Raw genomic sequence first — 21,914 nt, 5'->3', positions numbered from 1 at the left:
AACATGTTATTTGACTCAATTTAAAAAAATGTAAAGGGCACCCGAAGACTTTAAAAAGGTTAACTTCCCAGGAAGAAGCCTCGATTGAAAGAAATACTTTAACAATTACAGTTGGAAAGCCATGGTGGCTTGGTTGAGAGCATGTGATCTGAAGTCAGATCAGTCTAGGATTGTATACTAGCTCTGTCCCTTCCTAACTGCTGTACTAGTGGTTCCCAAATTACTGCACATTTTAGTATTACCTGGGGAGCTTTACAATTATCCTAGTGCCCCAGTAACACCACATGCCAGTTAAATCAGAATGAGGATAGGAGCCAGGCAGCAGTGTTTTTAAAGATCCCCAGGTGACTCCATTGTGCATCAAAGTTTGGGAACGATTATGATGTACCTTTTTGAGGCTCATTATTTGTAAATGGGAGTGATTACCTATCTCATGTGGTTTTTATGTGGACAAAATAAAACTTAATCCAGTTTTATTAGCATACAATAAGTACTTAGTAAATGAGAGCTAATTATTACTGAGACATTATTATTGTCAGTGGCCAGAATTTTAACTTAGAAGCACTTTGACAGTTTACTCCAGCGCCTCCGACAGGAGCCGGCTGCACAAAGACAAACCTGCAACTCAGTCTGGCCTTTTGCCCAAAGCCTTCCAGCCCCTCAGGTGAGGTTCCCTTCATTATAACAGAGTCAAACCCCATGCGCACCTTTGGCATTTCACTGAATCTTTAAATAAACAGCCTTCAGAAATTCATTAACCTGCATTTTTTTCCCCATTTCTCAACAGGAAGATTTCTGGCAATGCCATGCTGCAGTTGGGCCCCTTCTTATATTGGACATTTCTGGCTGCGTTTGAAGGAACAGTATTCTTCTTTGGGACTTACTTTCTTTTTCAGACTTCATCCCTGGAAGAAAATGCAAAGGTAAAAAAAAAAAAATGAAAAACTACTACATCTTTTGGTATTATAAGCATGGCTTAGCTTTTTTCCAGAGGCCCTGGATCTGTCATACACATATTCTAGCTGTAATCATTTTGCAAACTGTTTTTCTAAAAGTGTGCTATTTAGTTCTCACAACTTACTTAGAACAACAGAAACATTAAAGTAAGATATCACTTCCTGCGTGCATGTCTAACTAGCAAGCTTATGTGCAAACCTCTGGAAGCTTAACTTGGCTATAAGTTGTACTAGATGGAGAGAGTTCCTGGGACTTCAGACCTTGGACCCCTACACTTTAATGTGAGCAAGGCTTTAACTGTTTTAAAAAGCAAAATCTGGCCCCACTCAGTTCTTATTCATAGTGGCCTTCCATGCGTAGAACCGAAGCGGGGAGCCGCCATATCTTTGCAGTACTTGCCCAGTAATTAAAGAGGGGGAATTCCCTTCTCTTCCGCCTTCCCTTGCACATGGGAGCACAGTGTTTTCCAGAAAGATGACACTGATCATGCCATTGCTTTCCCAGCAAGCAATACATAGTTCAGCGCCTGCATCAGGGTGATTTTGCCCTGGCTGTGTTCGAGGAGAATTGCTGATGGGGCGGGCTTTTCCCGCAGCCACACGGTGGAAAGTCCAGCCCACCACCTTGCATGCTGCTTTCTCTGTGTTCTTTGCTATTTCTGGGCTTCCTCTTTTATGGTCATTCATTCTTTGTAATCACTATGTGAAGCAAAGCTAAGGTTCAGAAAGATTTTACTGAGTACAATGACTGTGTCTAGAAGCTAGACAGTCAACATCTGTTACCAAAGTGATAGGCTCAGTGAATTTGAGTGATACTTTGAAATTAGGTACTACGGACAAAACCTCTTGAATCTGGACAAACAGACATTAGTTTCGTATGAATCCATTAAAATTATTCATCACTTTAGAGTTAGAGTAGGCACGTGGAGCACTTGCCAAGGAGAGTGCCCTACTGAATCTCTCTGCGTGTCCTCAGGCCAGCCACTTCCGTTTTCCAAGTCAACTTTGCCCAGCAGTAAGAAGAGATTACATGTTATGGTTTCTCAGATCTCTTCAGCTTTATGACTGATTCTGTGACTTCCACTTTTTATCTTATATTTATCTGGCACATAAATTACATAGAGTTGACTATTGCTTAAAAAGAGTTTGCTACAAAGTAAGCAGGTTCTCTCCTGCAACCCTGTTGACATGGTTCATTTGCTCAGCAAACTCTTCAGGTGGTGCATGGGGAGCCTCACCCCAGCCTATGTGCAACTCATCACCCATGTTGAGTTCATGAAGTCCAAATTAATTAGATTTTATTATGTATGTTTGCTAAAATTACAATTAGTATAAGAACTACTATCAGCAATTAAACATAAACACCATGTATGATTTATCAAGTCCTTTTTTTTGCTTCTATTAACCTTAATTTTTTGTTTTTTTTTTTTAAAAACCTTTTACATTTCATTTTCTGTTTTAATGTTACGCATTCAGATCTTGACAGCATTTGGTAAGCATATGTGCCATTCATTGCCATCGTTTGGATTTATACATGGTATCTGCTTTTCTTTGATGTGCACATGCGGACAGTGCTAATATTTATAGCCAAAAAATGAGAGTCTATTTTATTCTATTTATTTTATTCTATTTATTTTTTATTAAAGTATAATTGACATATAGCATTAGTTTCAGGTGTATAACATAATTCAATATTTTTATGTACTGAATGATCACTACAATAAGTCTATTTACCCTGTCACTGTATATTCTATAAAAATGTGAGTTCATTTGTCTGCAAATTAGTCTGTATTTGAGACCATTCATTCTGCATTATAGGAAAAGCCAATATCAAACTCTTTAGAGACATGTCATCCAAATGAGTTGTTTTAATGAACCATTACTATTAGTAGAAAAGGTTTTTTTTCTGCCTGTGTCATACCAGTGCATTCCCTGTTTTATGATGCATGGAATTGTGAAAATAAACCCTACCAACTGCCTATGCAGTGTACCTGTCCAAGAAAATTTAGCATCACAGTAAAACCCAGCATCTTGACCTGATCTTATGACCAAATATTTCCCTAAGTAATTCATGCAAAAATCTTTGGTAGTTACATACAAGATTAAACTTGGCTTTTTATTATTTTAAGCAGGCTCATGTATTCATGGTACATGTAATTGTTGAATGTTTTTCAGGTATATGGAAACTGGACTTTTGGAACCATTGTTTTTACAGTCTTAGTATTCACTGTAACTCTGAAGGTTAGATTTTTATTTATTCAAATGTATTTAACGCCATTTTGTAATACTTCTGGTCTTGTATTAATATGTCCTTTTTGTCTTCTAATCTTTATTTTCATTGAGAGTTGTTATTCAAGTCTGAATGCTTACTAAAGTTATGTGTGATATTAGAGATTTGGACATTTATTTGTATACTATTTGTGATCTGTTTTTTCCAGTATATTTTCTATCCTCTTTTTTATTTTTTGAAAAACATTTTTCACCATACTTATGTTGAAAATCTAATCTATTCCTTTCCAGCTATTTTTGAGATGTTATAAGTGGTATATAAATGGGCTATGAGTGTGTATGTGTGTGTTTCCATGTTAAGTACTTGAATATTTTTTCAAGTTATATATCTGTTTAAGAATGCCAGTCCTTAAACGAATTTAGGTACTTAAGTTGAATATAGGTGTCCATGAGCAAGATACGTATGCCAAAGAGCTTAGTAGTGAAGAAATTTTGTAGTAATGTATTCATCACTGAAATTTACCCATATTAGTGATGAGATGCCTAAGAATATATAGCAGGTAACATTACAAGGAGGGCAATTTTGGCAAAAGCACTGGCATTAACATGCAGCCATGTAATAATGCTCTGGGCTGAATACTACCCTTGAGGTTCGTGAGTTGGGACTGCCTTACAGTTGAAGGTGTAATCTAAATATTTTGATCATTCCAGTGATAAACAGCTCATGTGGGGTCCAAGAATGAGTACCTTTAAATAAGTTCCAGTATGCCCAGTGGTCAGAACTAGAATTCAGAAGTATAACTGACAAAGGACCTCAAATCGTTTCCCCTCTTGAGTTTTTAATACCCGGTTCATTTCTCATACTGAATAGAACTAATGTGTTTGCATTATTCGTCATCTATTTCGTTAGTATTTTAGGACTGCAAAAGAAAGTGTTGCGGTTCATCTCAGTTTAGCCACTTACTAGCTGGGCATCCTTGGGCAAGTAACTTCATTTCTCAGTACCTCCATTATAAAATGGAGCTGAAAGTGCCACCTACCTCTCAGGATGTTCTGTGAGAAGTCAGTTAGTGAATACATTTAAAGCAGTTAGGATGGTGTCTGGCACACAGAATGTGCTCAGTGCGGTAGGTACTAGTTGTTACTATTTACCGTTGTTTCCCAGGACCATGATTTGAAACGGAATCCTCCCCACCCCGTTTTACCCTGGGCCTTGTGTCTGGCAGTAGGGCCTCCAAGCGCCCGTCACAGTTAAAGTGGGCCTTACGGCAGCCTCTTTCACATGTCTTCAGAAGCCACGCTCTCCTTCCCCTTTGCATGGGTGTTATTGTGGCGTTTTCGCCAGCAGCCCGGAGGTGGGAATTGCAGACGACATTGACAGTGTTACCGATACCCTGCTTATGCATGAGCAACTGTTAGCAGAGAGGTGAGGAGCAGGCTGCCACAGCCAGTAACAAAACTGAGATGCCTCCTCCTCTTCAAAATGTAAATGCCCTGGATATTAGTCCGTGTGGCCCAGAAATTTTAAGCAAGCAGAGCAGACTATACTTTCAGGTTTTAGTTTGCACTGGAAAATGCCAGGTGCCACAATGTGAAGAAACCATCAGCCCTGGAAGAAACGTGAAGGGATTAAAGTCTAAAGCAACTTGAAAATGTTACTAATTTAATGGAATAGATACAAGTTTTGCAGTTAAAAGGCACATTATATAATCCCATGACTCCATGCTGCCAGGTGTGTGGAGCTGGTTGCCTTTGCGTTTAGTAACCCCCACCTGTTGGGTCTGCGGTCCCACAACTCCATTGTGTAGTTTGTCTTCTCTTCCCAGCTGCTCTGTCCCTCTCCTGCTTTTCAGTGTAGCTGCCTCCACCAGCTAGGCCTTCTCCTTTTGCTATCAGCTCCCTGGTTGCCACCACATGAGGACTTGGGGCTCCAGCCTCCTGGGCACTCCCATTGCCTTACTCCTTGCCCTGCCTTCAGTCCTGAGGCCTTTGCAGCCGCGTGCTTGTCGCCCACACCTCCGTGCCTGTACTCTAGAAGCTCAGTGAGTTAGGGCAGAGCTCTTTGAAAACTCCGGGTTCTGTTCTTCTAGTTCTGTTCTCTTCTGGTTGCCTGATTCAGGCTCAATCCTCCCACAGGTATCATATTGTGTACAACTTATCAAATAGCGCAGGGTTCGGCCTGGTGCAGTTTGTACCCATCGTGAAATCTCTTGCGTTGTATCTTTTCAGCTCGCCTTGGATACTCGGTTCTGGACGTGGATAAACCACTTTGTGATCTGGGGTTCTTTAGCCTTTTATGTATTTTTCTCATTCTTCTGGGGAGGAATTATATGGTAAGCAGCCTTGTATGTGTGAGTAATCTGTAAATAACTATATGTACGTTGGATATGCAAACATTCATTATACTTTTAAAGTTTTGATTATATAAGATGGCAAATCTTCAATATTAATAGACTGGAAGTTACTTCTAGCCAGGAATGCTGCTAATTTCAGGTAAGATTTCAAATGCAAGTATGTAGACTGCATGAGCTACTTCAAAGACCTTGCTTCTGGTAGCCCCTGTCCAAATCTTTCAACTTGAAGTGGTGTAAACATCTCTCTGTAAAATGAAACTGTAATTTCTAGAATGACCTCCCATGTTATTTCCAGTGGGAATACTCATCCTGTGAAGTTTCCATAGGATATAGTGGCCAATAGGTACATTATTATCCGTTTGGACCCTGTTCTCTCTTTATGTTATATTACTCTCATTCTCATCGCTACAGACATGCTCGAGATATAGAATATGTCACTTAATCCTCAGAGGGTTATATCTTGAAATCACTATCCCATTGTTTGCGGGTAGGTAAAGGTAGACGCAACAGCCTGGACTTTAAGTTCATTCAGTTCATCTTGGTTCAATAGATGTTTATTCAGATCCATTTTGTGTGAAGCTCTCTGAGGGGTACAGAGATGAATAGCCTGTGCCCCTGCCTCAAGACGATCAGAGTCAGAGTTATATGGAATGAGAATAAGTTAGATTTTCATCTACTCTCCTTACTCCCAGAGGTCTATATTTTGTTTTCACATATCACAGTTGTTTTCATTAATCCGTGATTTCCTCTGACAAGGATGCCAACAGTAGGCAGCAGAATTTAGATTAAGCCATAGAGTGAGACTCCAAGACTACATATTTTCATTGGTTTGAGCAGAATCTTACAAAGCATTCCATGTTATCACAGAGATGTGAGGACCGTGTTTATGTCCCTTGAGACTTAATTAGAAGAAACTCGTACTGTTTTGAAAAGCTTTTTAAAAGAAAAGCCTTAAGAAATAAAAATATGAAAAACCTAATCAGTTACAGAAGTAGCAGCTCCAAAAAGTATAATTACAGCATTTCTTTGACACCTATATAAGTAATTACTGAAGCAATGAATCTGAAGGAAGTCTCTGTTTTCTTTAATAATACAGAAATGAATCAAAGTTGATTAACCAAATGCAACATCCAGTTGTAGGTCTGCCCACAGTACCATAATTCTGTCTAGGAATCTGTGTAATCAGCATCTGAACTAATTATGCAAAATTTCCACAAGATTAAAATGTTTCTAGCAAACAAAACAAGTTTCTCGCTCTTTCAAGGCTATTCTTTATCAATTAAAATAAATCCTTTAAATGAGTACGATATTGTCATACTTGTTTCTATTCATTAAGAAATGCTTACTAAAAATTAAATATTAATCTGTCTTATTTTGTTGCCCGTAGTGCTGTCCTTAAGTAGACCTGTCTGAGTTGAGCTACTACATGAATATAAAATATATATTATAAAGCAGCCAACACACTGTCTAGAAACTGTGCAAAACTTCGGCTGAATGCTGCTTGCAGCTAATATCTCTGGACATGTTCAACCCTGAGGCAATGTGACATGCCCCTTTGGTGATGGGCAGTGAGAATGATGAATTCTAAGCCCCAAACCCAATACAGGAATAATATCTTCAGGTTTTTACTGCTCCCCTGCAAAACTCCATAGATGCCATTAAGTCAAAAAGAAAAATCGAGAGCTAGTAATCACAGAGTATTGTAGGAGTATCCTGTGACTAGCTGTCACTTGTCTGCTGGACCCTTATGGCTCAGTTAATTGCCTAGAAAATTGTTCAGGGGGCACTTCAGAATTAGAGTAAGAATAGAACTCGGCAGAAATCTTTTCTTTATGGCCTCCCCTAAAAAACGTGTGTAGCCCAGACCTCATAAGTTTCTACCCCTGACTGTTCTGCTCACAGTCTATTCCTCACATACGCACAACCACAGACTTGATTTTCATCATGTTACATAAGAGTGCACAAATACCAGTTTTTGTATTTTTCTTTTGTTTTTTGTGGGGGGTAATTAGGTTGTTTATTTACATATTTCTTTTTTAACAGAGGTACTGGAGATTGAACCCAGGACCTCGTGCATGCTAAGCATGCAGCTCTACCACTGAGCTGTACCCGCACTCCTAGGTTTTCCAGGAGAAACCAGTTTGTCTTCAGTGAGCACTATTTGTGACGTACCAAATGGGACCAAGCACTTATCTACCTAAGGCTTTTAATCCAAGGACAGTCTGATGTCTACCCTGGCCTTGAGCAGCCACTTTGCACTTCCTCCCCCTCAGCTTCAGGCAACAGTCACCCAGCCTGCTGAGGTTCAGCTGAGGCAGGAAAGGGGAACTGGCTGCACTTCCAAATGGCTGCCTAACAGTTCAGTGGGTGACTGAGCCCCCACAGAGTGAGGCGGCAGCATCCTGAATTTCTGGGCGCCAAGGCTTCATGTTTGATTAGCAGTATTCTTTCTGTCAGGTGATTCGGCACACACTGGTACTTGGTGTATATTTGTGGATGAGAGTGGTAGATTCCTCCCACCTGAGAGAGAAAAACTACGGTCCTTTTTATATTTACATATGGGTTTTTTGAGGCGGGGTTATAAAAATGGCTTACATTTCTGAATGTAAAGCACAAATCCATTCTTATATTAATAAAACAGGTGAGGAAGTAAAATGTTTGTTAGCATGAAAATTAATCATCACTTCTTTTGAATATCTCTGAAGCTTCAGCATTTTCTAATACAAATACATATTCTCCAGTTGGCAGCTTTAAAGCTGATTGCTTAGTTGTTTTCAAGTCAAATGCATTTTATTATCTTTTTTCCCCTTTGAGTATCATTCCTTTCCTTTTCCAAACATTGAGCAAATGAAATCTGTTTACTACTTTTGGGTCATTCTAAAGAAAATTATTTTTATTAATGTGCATAACAAGGATTCCTTTTAAATACAAAAGACAATTTCAGTTACACTGCTCTTTCATATAACAAGAACTGATTTGTTTTTCCATTATGTATTTTCTTTCCACTCTAGGCCTTTTCTCAAACAACAGAGAATGTATTTCGTATTTGCTCAAATGCTGTCTTCTGTATCCACCTGGTTGGCCATCTTTCTTCTAATATTTATCAGCCTTTTCCCTGAGATTCTCCTGATAGTATTAAAGAATGTAAGAAGAAGAAGTGCCAGGGTAAGGACTAAGTTTATTTATTATAACCTGATTTTTGGAAGGGGCGTCAATATCTGCCATGAACTAAAAACTGTATTTAGAGAATTGCATTAGTTACAGCATGTTAAACCCCTCCTTACAGGTTCATCACTTAATTTCCTCTTCTGCATAAAAAGTATAGTAAAAAACTTCGTTATCCAATGCAGGTGGTAAGTAGATTCCTTAATAGTGTTCTATGTGACCTTTAGCAGTCCATATGGAGTATCTCATATGCTCCATATGGAATTTTAAATGGAAAAAAATTATTTTTTTTTTTTAGCCTAGAATTTTCACACTGGGAATTTCCACACCAACATTCCAGCCTTAACCTTAGAAATTTCCCTGTGGGTTGTTTGCAGATTTTTTTTTCAGTTGATAATCCCAATTTGTCTCTTTCAAACTTTTCCCTTTCCTTTAATTATAGTGCTGCTTAATCTCTGTGTTGCTTCTAGCCCTGTCTGTCAGCAGTATATTTGAACCAAAGAGAATTCCCTGGATGTGGTTTCTACATCCTTCCCTCCCAAACACACTTGTAAAAATTCAGGATTGTTTTATGAGTGTGTTTTTATTTTTGCTGCTTATAAATTGTGAATTTTTCACGAGAATGAAAAGTTATTACCTTCTGTCAGCCTAATTGCTTGGCCCTGCATTGTCTGATATCTTTTGAACCTTTCTTAAAAAGCCTTTAAACTAACAGGGGTAGATGAGCCTGGAAAATAAAACTGGCAAATTTTGACCAACAAGTTAATTAAATATGTTCATACTTCTGCCAATACTAGCTCATTTTGCCAAACAAAACCCTGTTTCTATCATACTGACACCTAGATCTTGTAGCTCCTCCAAGGCAATATTTTCAGGAAGTAGTCTGAGCTCTGTCTGCCTGATCTATTTGATCAAATTTGCGAACAAGTTTAGTCACAAAACTGGTTTGTCTTGGGCTTGGTTTTGGGGGGGGTTTTTTTGTTTTTTTTTTTCTGTTGAACTGATAGAATCCAGTGGTTGGCATCATGGAGACATAGGAAACTAAAATGATTATAGTGGGAAGATCTTCATTGATTAGATGTATAAAAGAGGAGCTTCATGATACAAGTCAGTATCAGCCCCATTCGAAAGCACTAGATTGTCAGTGACATAAGCCACATTGATTCTTGGTGTACAAGGCCAATCAGTGTGTAGTTAGGTGGTCAGGACTGGCCCTGACTCCCTGCTTCTACATGCCTTGTAGGTGGAACTAGACACAAGAACGTTAACCAAGCTAAAACCACCTTAGTCTCTCGATATTCCCTCCAGTAGACCCTCCCGATCTGTGCCCCATAACCCTCCAGCCTGGTATTAAAATGGGAAAGTGGCATTTGCTTGTCTGATTAAATGTTAACACCAGTTGAACAGGGGTAAAATAAGTTCCTCCCAGAAGGGCTCAAGTGGCAATTTGCATGAAGCCAAATAAAAAATGTCATAGTAAGAAATAGAGGATTTGTCTGGGAAGGGCCTTTGAGGTACTCTTCCACTCTCCTTATTTGGGAGTACACTTTAAGGTGCTCCTCAATATTTTTCTTATTTGGGGTAATGGAGCTCATGCTAAATAATGGCTCACACCCAGCTTCATGCTCTAAAGATGATACAAAAATATTAGAAATCAAAACCTTCAAATATATCATCTTATCCTCTTCCTTAGGCCCTTTAAAAAAAATTAGACACTGGCAGGAGGAGACTTTTATATAAATTAAATGGCCATTAAATAGAAGGATGCAACAAAGTAGTCACAGATAAAGGCTTAGAATATTTTCTTTCCATGCAGACAGCAGATTCTGTTGAAAGCATGGGGTTATGGGACTGCAGCCCTGTTCACTTAGCAGCATAGAACGTCGCCAAGGTTCAGCATGAAATTTGTTTGCCGTGGGTTATGTCTGTGATAGGAGAAATTCTAGTGTCTGTGCTATAGCTTGGCCTGCTGATATGCTAGAACAACCAGGAGAATTTCCATAATCACCTTCATTCATTCAATCATTCATTCATTTATTCCTATCCTCATGGAACCAGTGAACATGTGTTGAACCACCTACTGATGAACATCTCTCTTTACATCCAAAGTCTGAAAAGCTAAATGGTTTTTCAGACTCTCTGGGATTTTGAGAGTTGCAGATGAGACAAAACATTGTGGGCACTCAGCAGCACTGCCTCTTTTTCTTTTTTTTCCCCCCTTGCAAGAAAACGCAAGAGCAAAGTAGTGCATATGAATGCATAAAGGCCAGCTGAAACATGGCAGCCACGGCTACTCTGATAAGTCACATCTGTTTACATAAGGCTCTATTGGGCCGTATCAAAGAGGCAGAGGCCATTCTAAGATAAAGGACAAAGGCTATCGTAATGACCAACGGTGTGGCATTCTGGGTGACTTCCTTTATTCAGTATCCTTTGCCTAAGACACTGACCTGATGTTAAAGAGGCAAAAGATTTTTTCACACTGGATCAGCTTCATACCTGACAGGCTCCCTAACAGGGTCAAGTGTTTGTCCCTACCTAGAGGTAGATCCCCCTGAGTTCAGCCACTAAGCACCAGGATCCTTTGTACACAGAGCCAGAAATGCCTGTGACAAGTAGACTGCTTGTGCTGTCCTCCTGTGGGTCTTGGCAGCTGCTTTGAGAAGGGAATTCGGCAGTGGGTAGTGAAAATGTCTCCATGGCATTTGAGAGAGAAGCTAAGCTATTTACATTTAACAATTATAGAAGCACCCTTCTGTTGAATTCTATTCAATTCAACGCACATTGCCCGAGGGTCCACTCTTAAGTTAGCTACTATCCTAGGTGTTGATAATTCAGGGATGAAGCAATGTGGCTCCAATTCACAGGGAGCTCTCACTCTAGTTGACTTATAAAGGGGATTTACTCGGAACACTTCATAAGTAGGTATACAGCAGAATAGTAGACTCAACAATATGGTTTACTGTAACACAGCTGAGCTATTTCAAGGTCCAAGTCACTGCCTCCTGAAGCCTCCAGTAAAAAGGCTGCTAGGGTGGCCTCCACCACAGCTGACTTCTGTCATGATACTAGTGTTATAAGGACTTCTGCTATCTTCGAATCTAGGTTCCGTCAGTGGCTTTACTCAGGGATGAATATATTCTCACACCCTTATTTTCAGCAACGTAGTTAACTTTTGAGCTAAAATCTCATCATTACGGATCATAGGGCGTTTCCTTAGGTTATAAAGCTGCACTGCCACGCTGCTGACAGTGTGTGATGAAACTGTCATTGAGCGTGAAACAATGGAACAGCAGATGACACTTCAAAGGAAATGTAAAGTTTAGGATTTTTGGTATTTCAAAAAAGCCGTGTCCCTCTAAGTACATTTGTTGGGCTGTCTCTTAATGAAATACACCTGGACCTTCTAGTCAACTAGTCAATACCAGTTCCCAGTTCCAGTGGAGGAATTTTCCACATATCTTTATGTAAAGTTTTCCCATGTAAACCACCACAATCAAAAGGAGGCTTGACTTCGCCTACTAGCCATGGGAACACTGTAATCTAGTGGGAATGGACCCAGGAACTTGGCCATGGCTTGCCTGTGATGTCTGCACAAACAAGTGGAAACATTCCATTAACATAGGGAGCGCCTTCAGAGTGGAAGACAGGAAAAGAATGTCAGCTGTCTGAGCAAAATTCCCAGAGAAAGCACTTTGAGAATTTTGGAGAATACAACTTATCCTTACAATAACAGTGGTGACAAAGATGATTACTATTGCAATTCTGACAGTGTCCTATACAACCATGGGTTCTAAAGATCTGTACTAGACAAAAATAAAGTTGAATCCTAACATCATGGCTGTTGAGATGGACCTTTATGCATTGGCCTCTTTGACAGACTGCTAACTGAGCCAATGTCAAAGCTCTCTAGATAATGCAAAGGAATGTGGAAATTTCATACTGTTTAAGTTCATTATCTCCCATCCTTTTCACCCCCTCCACCAGTTGCTAGCTATATCAATTTTTTATCACTTTACTCTTTCCATGCTCTCTACTGCCTTCTATACTTTCATATTTTTTTGTTTCCCTTTATAAAGTATCCTATTAACCCCTGAAATTTCTGCTTCATAGAAATACTTTCATCTCTCTGATGGTTGGATACAAGGTTTTGAGCACGCCAAAATGTGCTTCAGTTACAGTCTTAAATAGATGGGCTTGTATATTAAACACAGGGTGGGGGATTTGGTATCATGTTAATCTTGTTGCAAGGTTTTTGCCCACAAAATAGAAGACAGAACAATTAAACAATTTTTTCTCAAAAACTAAGTATTTATTTCTCTAGCTTTATCAATTAGTAGTTTGCATATTACGAACATGTTACCAGCTTTCTGTAAGGTAAAATACAAGCAGGAGAAAACGTCAAAGTACTTGCCTTTAGAAGGATAATTGTTCATTAGACTCCGCTAGATGCATGCGTTACTTTAGCTGGTTTCTTTTTTAGGTTTATTTTCATTAGGCACTAAGTAGATAATATGGGTACTCCTCATTAGCAGAATCGTTAAGCTCATCGCCATAGTCACCTTCTGTTTTGCTTGAGCAATACCAAAACCGAGTCTGTAGATTAGAATAAGAAAGAAAAAAAGTAACCTCTTAGATTTTCTGATTAAACCTTAAGTTATCAATTTTTACTTTCTGTTAAGTGTTTTAAAGGAAAAATTCATGGCTCCTTAGCCAACCTTTTTAAAGTCTCTATCGGAAAAAGGGGGGAAACTGATCAAATTATGTTAGAATAAAGGAAATTAAGCATCGGTCCAGAGGTAAACGGTACTGAAGTGTGGTTTCACCGAATGTTTCCTCATTATGTTAGTTTTGATTAGGTTTTTAACCTACAGCTGCCTGAGGGCAGTCAGTCCTTTGAGATTACATCTGTGCGCCTGGATAGGGGAGATAGTTGCTTCAAGATAGATTGCTGATGGACCCTGAACATAGCTCTCTGACCAGCGGATTTTGAACGATGTAAGTTTAGTGATTAGAGATGAGCCTTATTTCAAATAAGAAGCATATTTTTAAGTTATTTTATTCAAAATAGTCAATTTTCCCATTAACAAAAAATTTTTTAATTGATATACAGAGAAATAGCAGTTTACACATATAATAGACTATTCTTAACTCTAACTCTACTTTTACTTCAGAAAGTAATGTCTTCAAAACTAACGTCATTTCGACTTCGAATTCTCAAGGTTTCTTTTTAAATGTCTTACATTTCAGAAAATATTTACTTTTTTTTTTTTTTTTTTTTTTTTTTTTGGTTTCTGCATTTCTCTTTTTTCTACTGCAATTTTCCACCTTTTGTGCAATTGTGAACAAGGTAACGAAACGCCTCCCTTCCTCAGGAACATCTACTATCTTCATGCTTTCTCAAACTTCCAGCAATCACAGTTTCTCTTGGAGTGAATAAGGTGATTTCCTTTCTTAATGTACCAACTTGCTTGCGTTCTCATTTGCTTGACACCATTTTCTGATTCTTTATGGAAAATTCTCATGACTCATCTTTATATCTTATTGATACTTAAAGAATATTTTGTCATTTTCCTTTCGTCATTTGTTCACCTTCTCAAATTGTCAGACTGGAGCAGAAGTGATTTTCAAAAACTTGGACTGTAGGTCTGTGGTCCCATTGATTCCTGGTATGCAGCAGAAGCCACAGCGTGTTAGCTAGTCTGTTCACTAAGACAGGAATGTTTTGCACAAGTTTCTCTTTGTTTGATACACTCAGCACCCTCACAACTCTCAGAGGTGTTCACCAAAAGGATGGTAAGGTTTACTAATCAAACCATACTGACTCATCTATCACATAACTTACCAGTGTCATTTCAAAAACACAAGTTTGCCACATACGGCTACTGTCTGTATACTTCCACCATGAAAACAATTCTACTCGAATTGGAGACTTTCTTAGGTCTTTAAATGTATTCATTTAAATGTTATGCGTTTGATCTAGTGTCATCATTTGTACTTTGGGCCAAGAGTAGTCTATAGGAAATGATTTTTTTCTTCTACATTTTTATCACCAGGTAGGTTAACCAACCTTCTAACGCTTTAAGTATCTTTACCTCACTATTACAGAGAAATCTGAGCTGTAAAAAGGCATCTGACTCATTATCCACCAGACCTTCAGTCAGACCTCTTCTTTTACGAACATTCTCAGACGAATCTAATATATTGTAACAGGTACCTAGTGTTAAACAAGTGGGCTGGCTTTAAAGAAACGGATTAACAGCATTATAAAGAAAAAATGAAAATATCACTCTCCAAATTTTCTCTGCTGTTGGTGTGGTGAACTTTATACTATTCTTTGCAAAAATATAAAGATGCATTACTTGGAATATGGGGAAATACATATTTCAAATTTGCTGAGCCCCCAAATAACATTTTAGGCATTTTCCACAGCTGAAGGGTAATACAGTATATTTAATTTGTAAAGGGCATGTTGTCACGGCATCATGTGAAAATGCTCATTAATACTGATTGAGGAAATATAATTTTCATTTTAAAAGATCATTTGGAAAATTGAAAATAAATATTCCAAAATTGCATCTGTATAATAGCAAGTCAGTTTAGCATTGCATGTTCTTTTGGGAATTATGTGAAAATAATTCAGTGTGTTTGTACCTCCATGTGCTGTGTCTGTGTTTGCAGGTATATACTTAATGTCCTTGTAAATGTCTGATGCCCAAGTATGTGTTAAAGTACCAATCTACTCTAATCACTTTTTTTAATGTCAAGTTTTATTCAAGCTAAATGTTTCAACTTCAGAGGTAAAATCTTTCCTAGCCATTCAGGGGGATGCTAGCCTAATTATACAGAATGCTTCATAATTAATTTTTCCAAAAGTGAGTATTTATTTTATAACATATTGTTTCATTTACCCCCAAAAAAAAAATTTGGAAGGAATTGATATGCCATGGGAAGAATCCCTGAACTCGGAATGACTCCTCTCTGTGTATTCTGTGTTCCCCACTGCAGGGGCCTCTGTCACCCCAGACCTCTAGAAGTCTTTTATCCATCCATGAGAATTTAGAGTAATTCATGAATGAGGTTTACAAGTTTGTCAGCTTGGAAACAACTCTATACGGCTTAGGGCAGGGCAGTCTTTCATGCATACATAAAAATTAATGATCATCATGAATGAAATTGTGGGGCAGTTCACTTTGATGCTAACAGCTGAGTTTACGTCATAGGTCCCCCCCCCCTTTTTTGGTCAGCTATCAACTTCCCCACTCTCCAGCAATAAATAAAAATTGAGCTAATAGATTGTTGGTTCTTCTATCTCATACAGTTCATCACAGTCTGCATCTGCAGTGTTATTTTGGAAGCCAACTCATTTTGTCTCAGTCTACATCCTTTTACCCATTTTGAGTGACTCACCTGCTTATGTGCTCACCTCAGTAATGAATCTGCTTCCCCGTAGCCTTCAAAGTCTTTGACCATTTTGTCCCAGATAGCCTTGTCCTAAGCTGTGTGGTGCATTTTAGCTATGCTGTTTCCAGTTACTTTGGATCCCCCTGGATTGCTTTCCTTGAGCTTGGTCTGTGGTTCGGGAGACTAGGCTAGGGGGCAGGCATTGCTGATGCTTTTGGTCTCTCCAGGGCCTTAACTCCAATGATGCCTAACAGAACTGAGGGAGTTTTTCAGAAGACAATTGTTTGTTTTTTAATGTAGTTATTTCTTCCAGGAATATATTTTCATCTGACATTATTTCTCCTCCAAGGAAACTATTTGGCAATTAGTTTAGCCACTGAGTTTATCCCTTGGTTGATAAGGGAACTGCCTACTCCTTTTATAAGTTCTCCATGTGAATGGCAACCTCATTGTGGTTAGTGTCACCTTGACTCTGCTACCTGATGAACTAATATGAGAATATGGAACATCAAAAGCAATGGAAGGTATTCCAGAAGACTTCTCGTCAAAGCCTGGCAAAGAAGGTGTGCCCAAATGGGAATAAAATAGCACACCCCTGAAGGCCCTCCACTGCTCAGGTTTAAAAGGTTGGATTTTTGCATACAGAATCAAAGTTAGGCTCCCTCCCCTGATCGGACTTCCACTCCTCAAGATTGACACTCAGTGATCAATTGACCTATCATGCCCCATCCTCGTCGTAGCATTTGATAATGTTGAGAAGCCAAAGAAGAATCTACAGCTTTCTTAGGGAGATTACTGTGGTTTCTTTTCTAAAAAGATGATGAATAAGAAAAGCAGAAGAGTCCATTGACTCATAGATACGTGATCTACCAAGAAGAAAATTAACTTCAGTGTTACAGGGGGAAGCGTTTCTTTAACTAAGGGAAAAGTACTTTCATAAGAATTTTTCAAAATTGAATATATCTTCAGACTTTGTCATAATTGACACATCCAAAAAAGAGTAATCAATTCATTCATTCAACATGTCCTGAGCATCTGCTGTGTGCCAGACACTGGGCTGAGTGCTCGAGATAGAAAGTTAGATAAAATGTCCCTGTTTTCATTGGAGCTTCACAGGCTAGAAGAAGGGATCTTAGGGAGCTAAGCCTCTGCTGTTCTAGTGGTAACAATTATTAGGAGAACCCTGGAGCAATCCAAAAGCAAACAGCAAGTCTGAATCTATTCAGCTGATAGATGAAGAAAGGATTAAAAACTGGTTAGTGCGTCACTCTTTTTTTTTCCCCTGCATGTGAATAAAACTTGGCAACTTTGTTAAGATGATTGCTTTACTCTCATAGCAAAATTTACTACTTAGTTGATTTATTTTTGAAAATGCTAAACAGATGGTTTCACATTATTATTAAAATAAACCTTTTAACTCTGTATATTTTAAATCTTTCAGAATCCGAATCTTGAACTGCCTATGTTATTGTCCTACAAGCATATTGACAGTGGTTACAGCTAAAAAAAGAAAGCATGAAGAAGCAACTACAAAAAGTTATCATCTCAGGATACTCGATATGCAACAAACTAAACCACTATCTTATGTCTAAGGTTCAGAATAAATGTCCATTAAAATACCAAATGACTCTCTTAAGCATTTACAGTTATTGTAAGTAGCTGTTAATGGCCAAAGCTCTAAGTTATGAATTATATGAAAGTTTGAAGCAAGAATATTTAGAATTTCTGGCTTTAGATAGAATAAAAACTACCAAATGGGTGCTCTTTTAACCCATGAATTCTGTGAATGGATTTAAATATAATAGTATAAAGTAGAAGCCATGCAATGGGAATGAATAGATTTTGCTAATATTACCTTGTTTTGCCTGGCAGAAGAAATAGGCTGTTTGGATCACATTTCTTGTTCCTGCTGAATGATAATCTTAAATTATTTTTTTTCTAAACATATGAAAGGAATACTTGAAAATGTAAGGGGACTAAATCAATATATCAGATAAAAGAATTAATCCTTTCTGTTCACCCACGTGCTAATTTTGTCTTGGTAGAATATCCCTGCCAAAAAATACCTTGAACACTTAGGTGGAAAGAATGTTAACCTTGGGTATTTTTGTAAAAATCAAAGGAAGTTATTTATTTTATTTCTGTTCTTCTCAGCTACACTTAATGGGTATAAAGGTACTAGATATGAAAATAAAGCATTTACATTCCCTTAGTAGCCCCTCAAAATAGTTAAGATAGAACAGATTTTTCCAGTATTAGTTTTACTGGAATCTGAGGCAAGGTGGGGAAAACCATAGTTACCCAAAAATAAAGGTCATTGTGGACATCAGTTTTAAATTTTTTTGTGGAGAAAAAGGAAGAATAGCTTATTTCAAACTGTTAATGGTTTTTATTTGAAGGAGGTTGTATCTGTGCAGATATGCAGCACTTTTTTTTTTTTTTTTAACTGGCCGGTTTGGGAAGGAGGAGGGGTTCAGCCTGCAGAGTGCGACTCTGAACATGAATGTCTCTCTTAGCCAACTTGGCTAGGGATGTGGTCCAACTCTTAAACCATGAGATTCACCTCAGTAAAGCCCTCGACTTACCGGACTAGAGAGAGGTTTTAGCCTCCTAAGGCATTCACTTTAAACATAAAAATAAATGTGACATGTCTTTATTAAATGTTAAAATGAACACACTTTTTTTTATATATATAAATGACTACATTTGACTACTAGATCAAAATGGTCTTGTAAAAGGTGTTTTCATACCACTTTCCATCTTTGGTTGTCTTTCTGGCATGCCTGTACGATTATTAGCGTTTATATTATACCTTGATTTGGGAAAGTATTAGATTCAATTAATTACCAATGTATTTATAGAGTCCATATGGCACATTTGATTCCTCCATCCATCTTTTGTGTTAGTGTTTAGGTGTAATTTTTCTTAAATTCTAGAAAGGACATAATTTCAGTTATCAGAAACCATTCCATCATTACTGACGCTTTTTCATTATTTCATTTGTTCTCATCTATCAGTATTATTTTTGAGTATTTTGTTAGGTGTCACCACACCTTCCTAAGTGTGCTGTGTTCTAGTCGCCCGTATTTGAGGTAGTCTGCTGAAAACCAAGTCGATGTATTCTTTACCTATTCCAAAGAGCTAAAAAACCAGACCCCAGGAAAGCTTTTGATGTTTTGTTGTTGTTGTTCTTGTTTTTGTGGTTGTTGCCATATTGTTATTGTTGTTTTATGTAAGAATTATAGGGACTGTGAATACAAATGAGAGCCCACTGTTAACTCAAAAGGCGTGTTTCATGCAGACCATTGGAAATTTGACATAATCAGAATACCCAGGGCAGCGCAAGTATGACTGGTGGCGTGTAAAATTCCTTGCAGCCTGGAAGAAAGAGTAGGAGGATTTAGAGTCGTATCTTAGCTACACATGGTACTGCAGCTCAAATTCACAATGGCAATGATGTGTAATATCATGGCCCAGATCCTTGAGAGGGACTTGACAACTTTTTGAAAGATATTAATTAATGAGCTGAAAAAAATGGTTAGCATGGGGTTAGCAGATCGAATAACTTGAAGTAAGCCATCCAGTATTCCTAGCACTACAATCTAACCACCTTATTTTGTGATAGAAAAAGGGGGGAAATGTAATAATAGGATTATATATCCATCATCTGAATAATTTTGAACGACAGAATGTTCTTGTAATTTTCATAACTGTTGTCCATTGTTTGAGGATGTTACCTACTAAACTGAAAACATAAATTCCATATCTACCACATTTACACCAGCAACAGTATAAAATGTAAGCCTAAATTTGCAAAATTCATAATAATTTAGTGATGGAATTTTTTAATAACATGCAGTATATAAATGCAGGTTTTATGCAAGTGTTGACAAAATCATTTTCAGCTTGCAAAACGGGACTGCAAATGACATTTTTCACTTCAGCAATTTTTTACATCTACGTTGTTGCTTTCTATAATGAATGTGAATGCCATCTTTTATGAATGCAACTTGCCTTTTTCATTACAGAGATTTTTGTTTGATGTAATCAATAAACTTTGGTATGATATGATTGATATTTTAGCCTCTTTTTTGGAAAGGTCTCAGTTTGACATGAGAGTAATATGGAAGCAATCTGGTGATGTGAAATAAGTTTCTGATTTCCTCTCTGCCTGTACAACTCAGAAAAGATTGACCATTTGTATATGTGTTCAACTGGCATTTAGCTTGAGATTTGGTCGGGGAGGGGGGCTGGTGTGTACACCTTTCTCTCCGTCCCCCCTGCAGCCCTCTTCCCCTCCCCTCTTCCCCCTCCCACTTCCATCCCTACTTTGTTCCTCAGCTTGCATCCAAGGCTTTGTGAAAGTTCCTTTTCTTGAAAACTCCTGTCCTTCTTGACGCCTAAGATACAAGTCTACTGTAGCTGGTTGCATTAACATTTTTCCACTTCAGTCTGTATTTTTGCAGTCTTTTAATCCTGTTAGTCTGACCTACATTTAGAGCACTTCCTCTTTTCTTATTAAGTGGGAAATGTGCTGTACTTGGAGGTGTGACCCAAGTTAGTTTCAGCTTTGCCACTTAGAGCCATTTCCCTCGCAGTCGTCTTTCTCCTCATCTGTAAAATAGTGCCTTGGGGGTGAGGGGTGATCAGATGAGGTAAAAGACCATAATTGTTTTTTAAAATGTCATTTGCTATTCAGGTGAAAGCATGGTTATTTTTATACTGAGGGGGTTTTGTTATCGCTTTGATCATTTTTAATGAGTAGTTGTCATGTACCAGATTTCCATAGATGTGTCTCAGATTCTTTCTGCCTTCTTGGAATTAGTTTGTTCAGGCTTCCTTCCCTGCCCCCATCCAGCCTTGGAAGGAGCAGAGTCACTGTGGAGTCTGCCCAGGATTGGCCAATAAAGTAAGTATTGTGAGGGTCTGAGTGGTTTGGCCCCTTCAACAAGAAGCACATGGAAAGGTTAGGGGCTGAGGTTATCACTGTGGTTATTCAGTGAATGTGTCCGTGGCTAAAATGCTAGCTGCACTAATGAAGCTTGAAAGCCTGAGTTCTGGGCATAGTTGGGAAAGAGGGGGGCTTAATTATTTCACAACATTCTTTTTTTAATTTGACACATTTTCCCCAGTAACTGATGGGCAAGGAAACGCAGCCTCGGTTCCTAGTACGTGGACCTATTATGAAGAAATGCTGCTGTGTGGACCAAGCGAGTCCATCTCAGGGACTTGGGAGCAGGGACAAAGAGCAAGCTGCTGGTGGCAGGTCTTTGACCCTGGCTCTGGGTGGGAAGGGCAAAGGATGTTCAAAACTAAAATGCCTACTGTTTCTTAGGTCTCGGCGTCGATTCACAAGGACATATTTCCTACCAGGAAAGCCAGTGAAATCCCAATTCCACATACAAACTAGCCTCTATAGCATTTACTTTGTGCCAGCACTGTTCCAGTGACTTTACATCTATTCACTCTTTTAATAATCCCCAAGCCCCTATGAAATAGGTATTAACGTTTCTCCATTTGATAGATGAGAAAACTGAGTCACAAACCAAGCTCACAGTCTGGTAGAGCCAGATTTTGAACCCAGGTATTGTGACTTAAGTCCATGCACTTAACCAGGACACTGCATTTCCATCATTATGCCACCCTTGATGGCCTGAAGAAACAATATTAATGCAAAGTATCAGTAGCAACTATGAGAAAGCATCAGACAGACCCAAACTGAGGGGCTTTAAGTGGCTTGTAATCCTCAAAATGATTATGATGGTTCAAACACAACATTGTAAAATGACTATAACTCACTTTAAAA

At 38.4% G+C, this 21,914-nt stretch overlaps 1 protein-coding gene across 5 annotated transcripts in view; it reads left to right on the top strand.

Moving 5' to 3' along the window:
• ATP11C (ATPase phospholipid transporting 11C (ATP11C blood group)) overlaps positions 1–20,183 on the top strand; it is a 152,112-nt gene extending 131,929 nt beyond the window's left edge. For 2 of the 5 annotated variants that reach the window (XM_072955658.1, XM_072955657.1), the window contains 5 exons: positions 788–923; positions 3,132–3,197; positions 5,415–5,518; positions 8,551–8,704; positions 17,550–20,183. In XM_072955658.1, the coding sequence (XP_072811759.1) occupies positions 788–923; positions 3,132–3,197; positions 5,415–5,518; positions 8,551–8,704; positions 17,550–17,612 (523 nt within the window). In that variant the 3' untranslated portion in view covers positions 17,613–20,183. Of the gene's footprint in view, positions 1–787; positions 924–3,131; positions 3,198–5,414; positions 5,519–8,550; positions 8,705–8,825; positions 8,893–14,054; positions 14,784–14,812; positions 14,918–17,549 lie in introns of those variants that run through there. The other 3 variants (XM_072955656.1, XM_072955659.1, XM_072955660.1) reach the window with 3 other exon arrangements.
• The last annotated feature ends 1,731 nt before the right edge of the window (positions 20,184–21,914 follow it).

The sequence above is a fragment of the Vicugna pacos genome, chromosome X, assembly GCF_048564905.1.
Source record: "Vicugna pacos chromosome X, VicPac4, whole genome shotgun sequence".
NCBI lineage: Eukaryota > Metazoa > Chordata > Mammalia > Artiodactyla > Camelidae > Vicugna > Vicugna pacos.
Note: the sequence above shows the minus strand (reverse complement) of the source record. Positions and strands in the feature narration are given on the sequence as shown.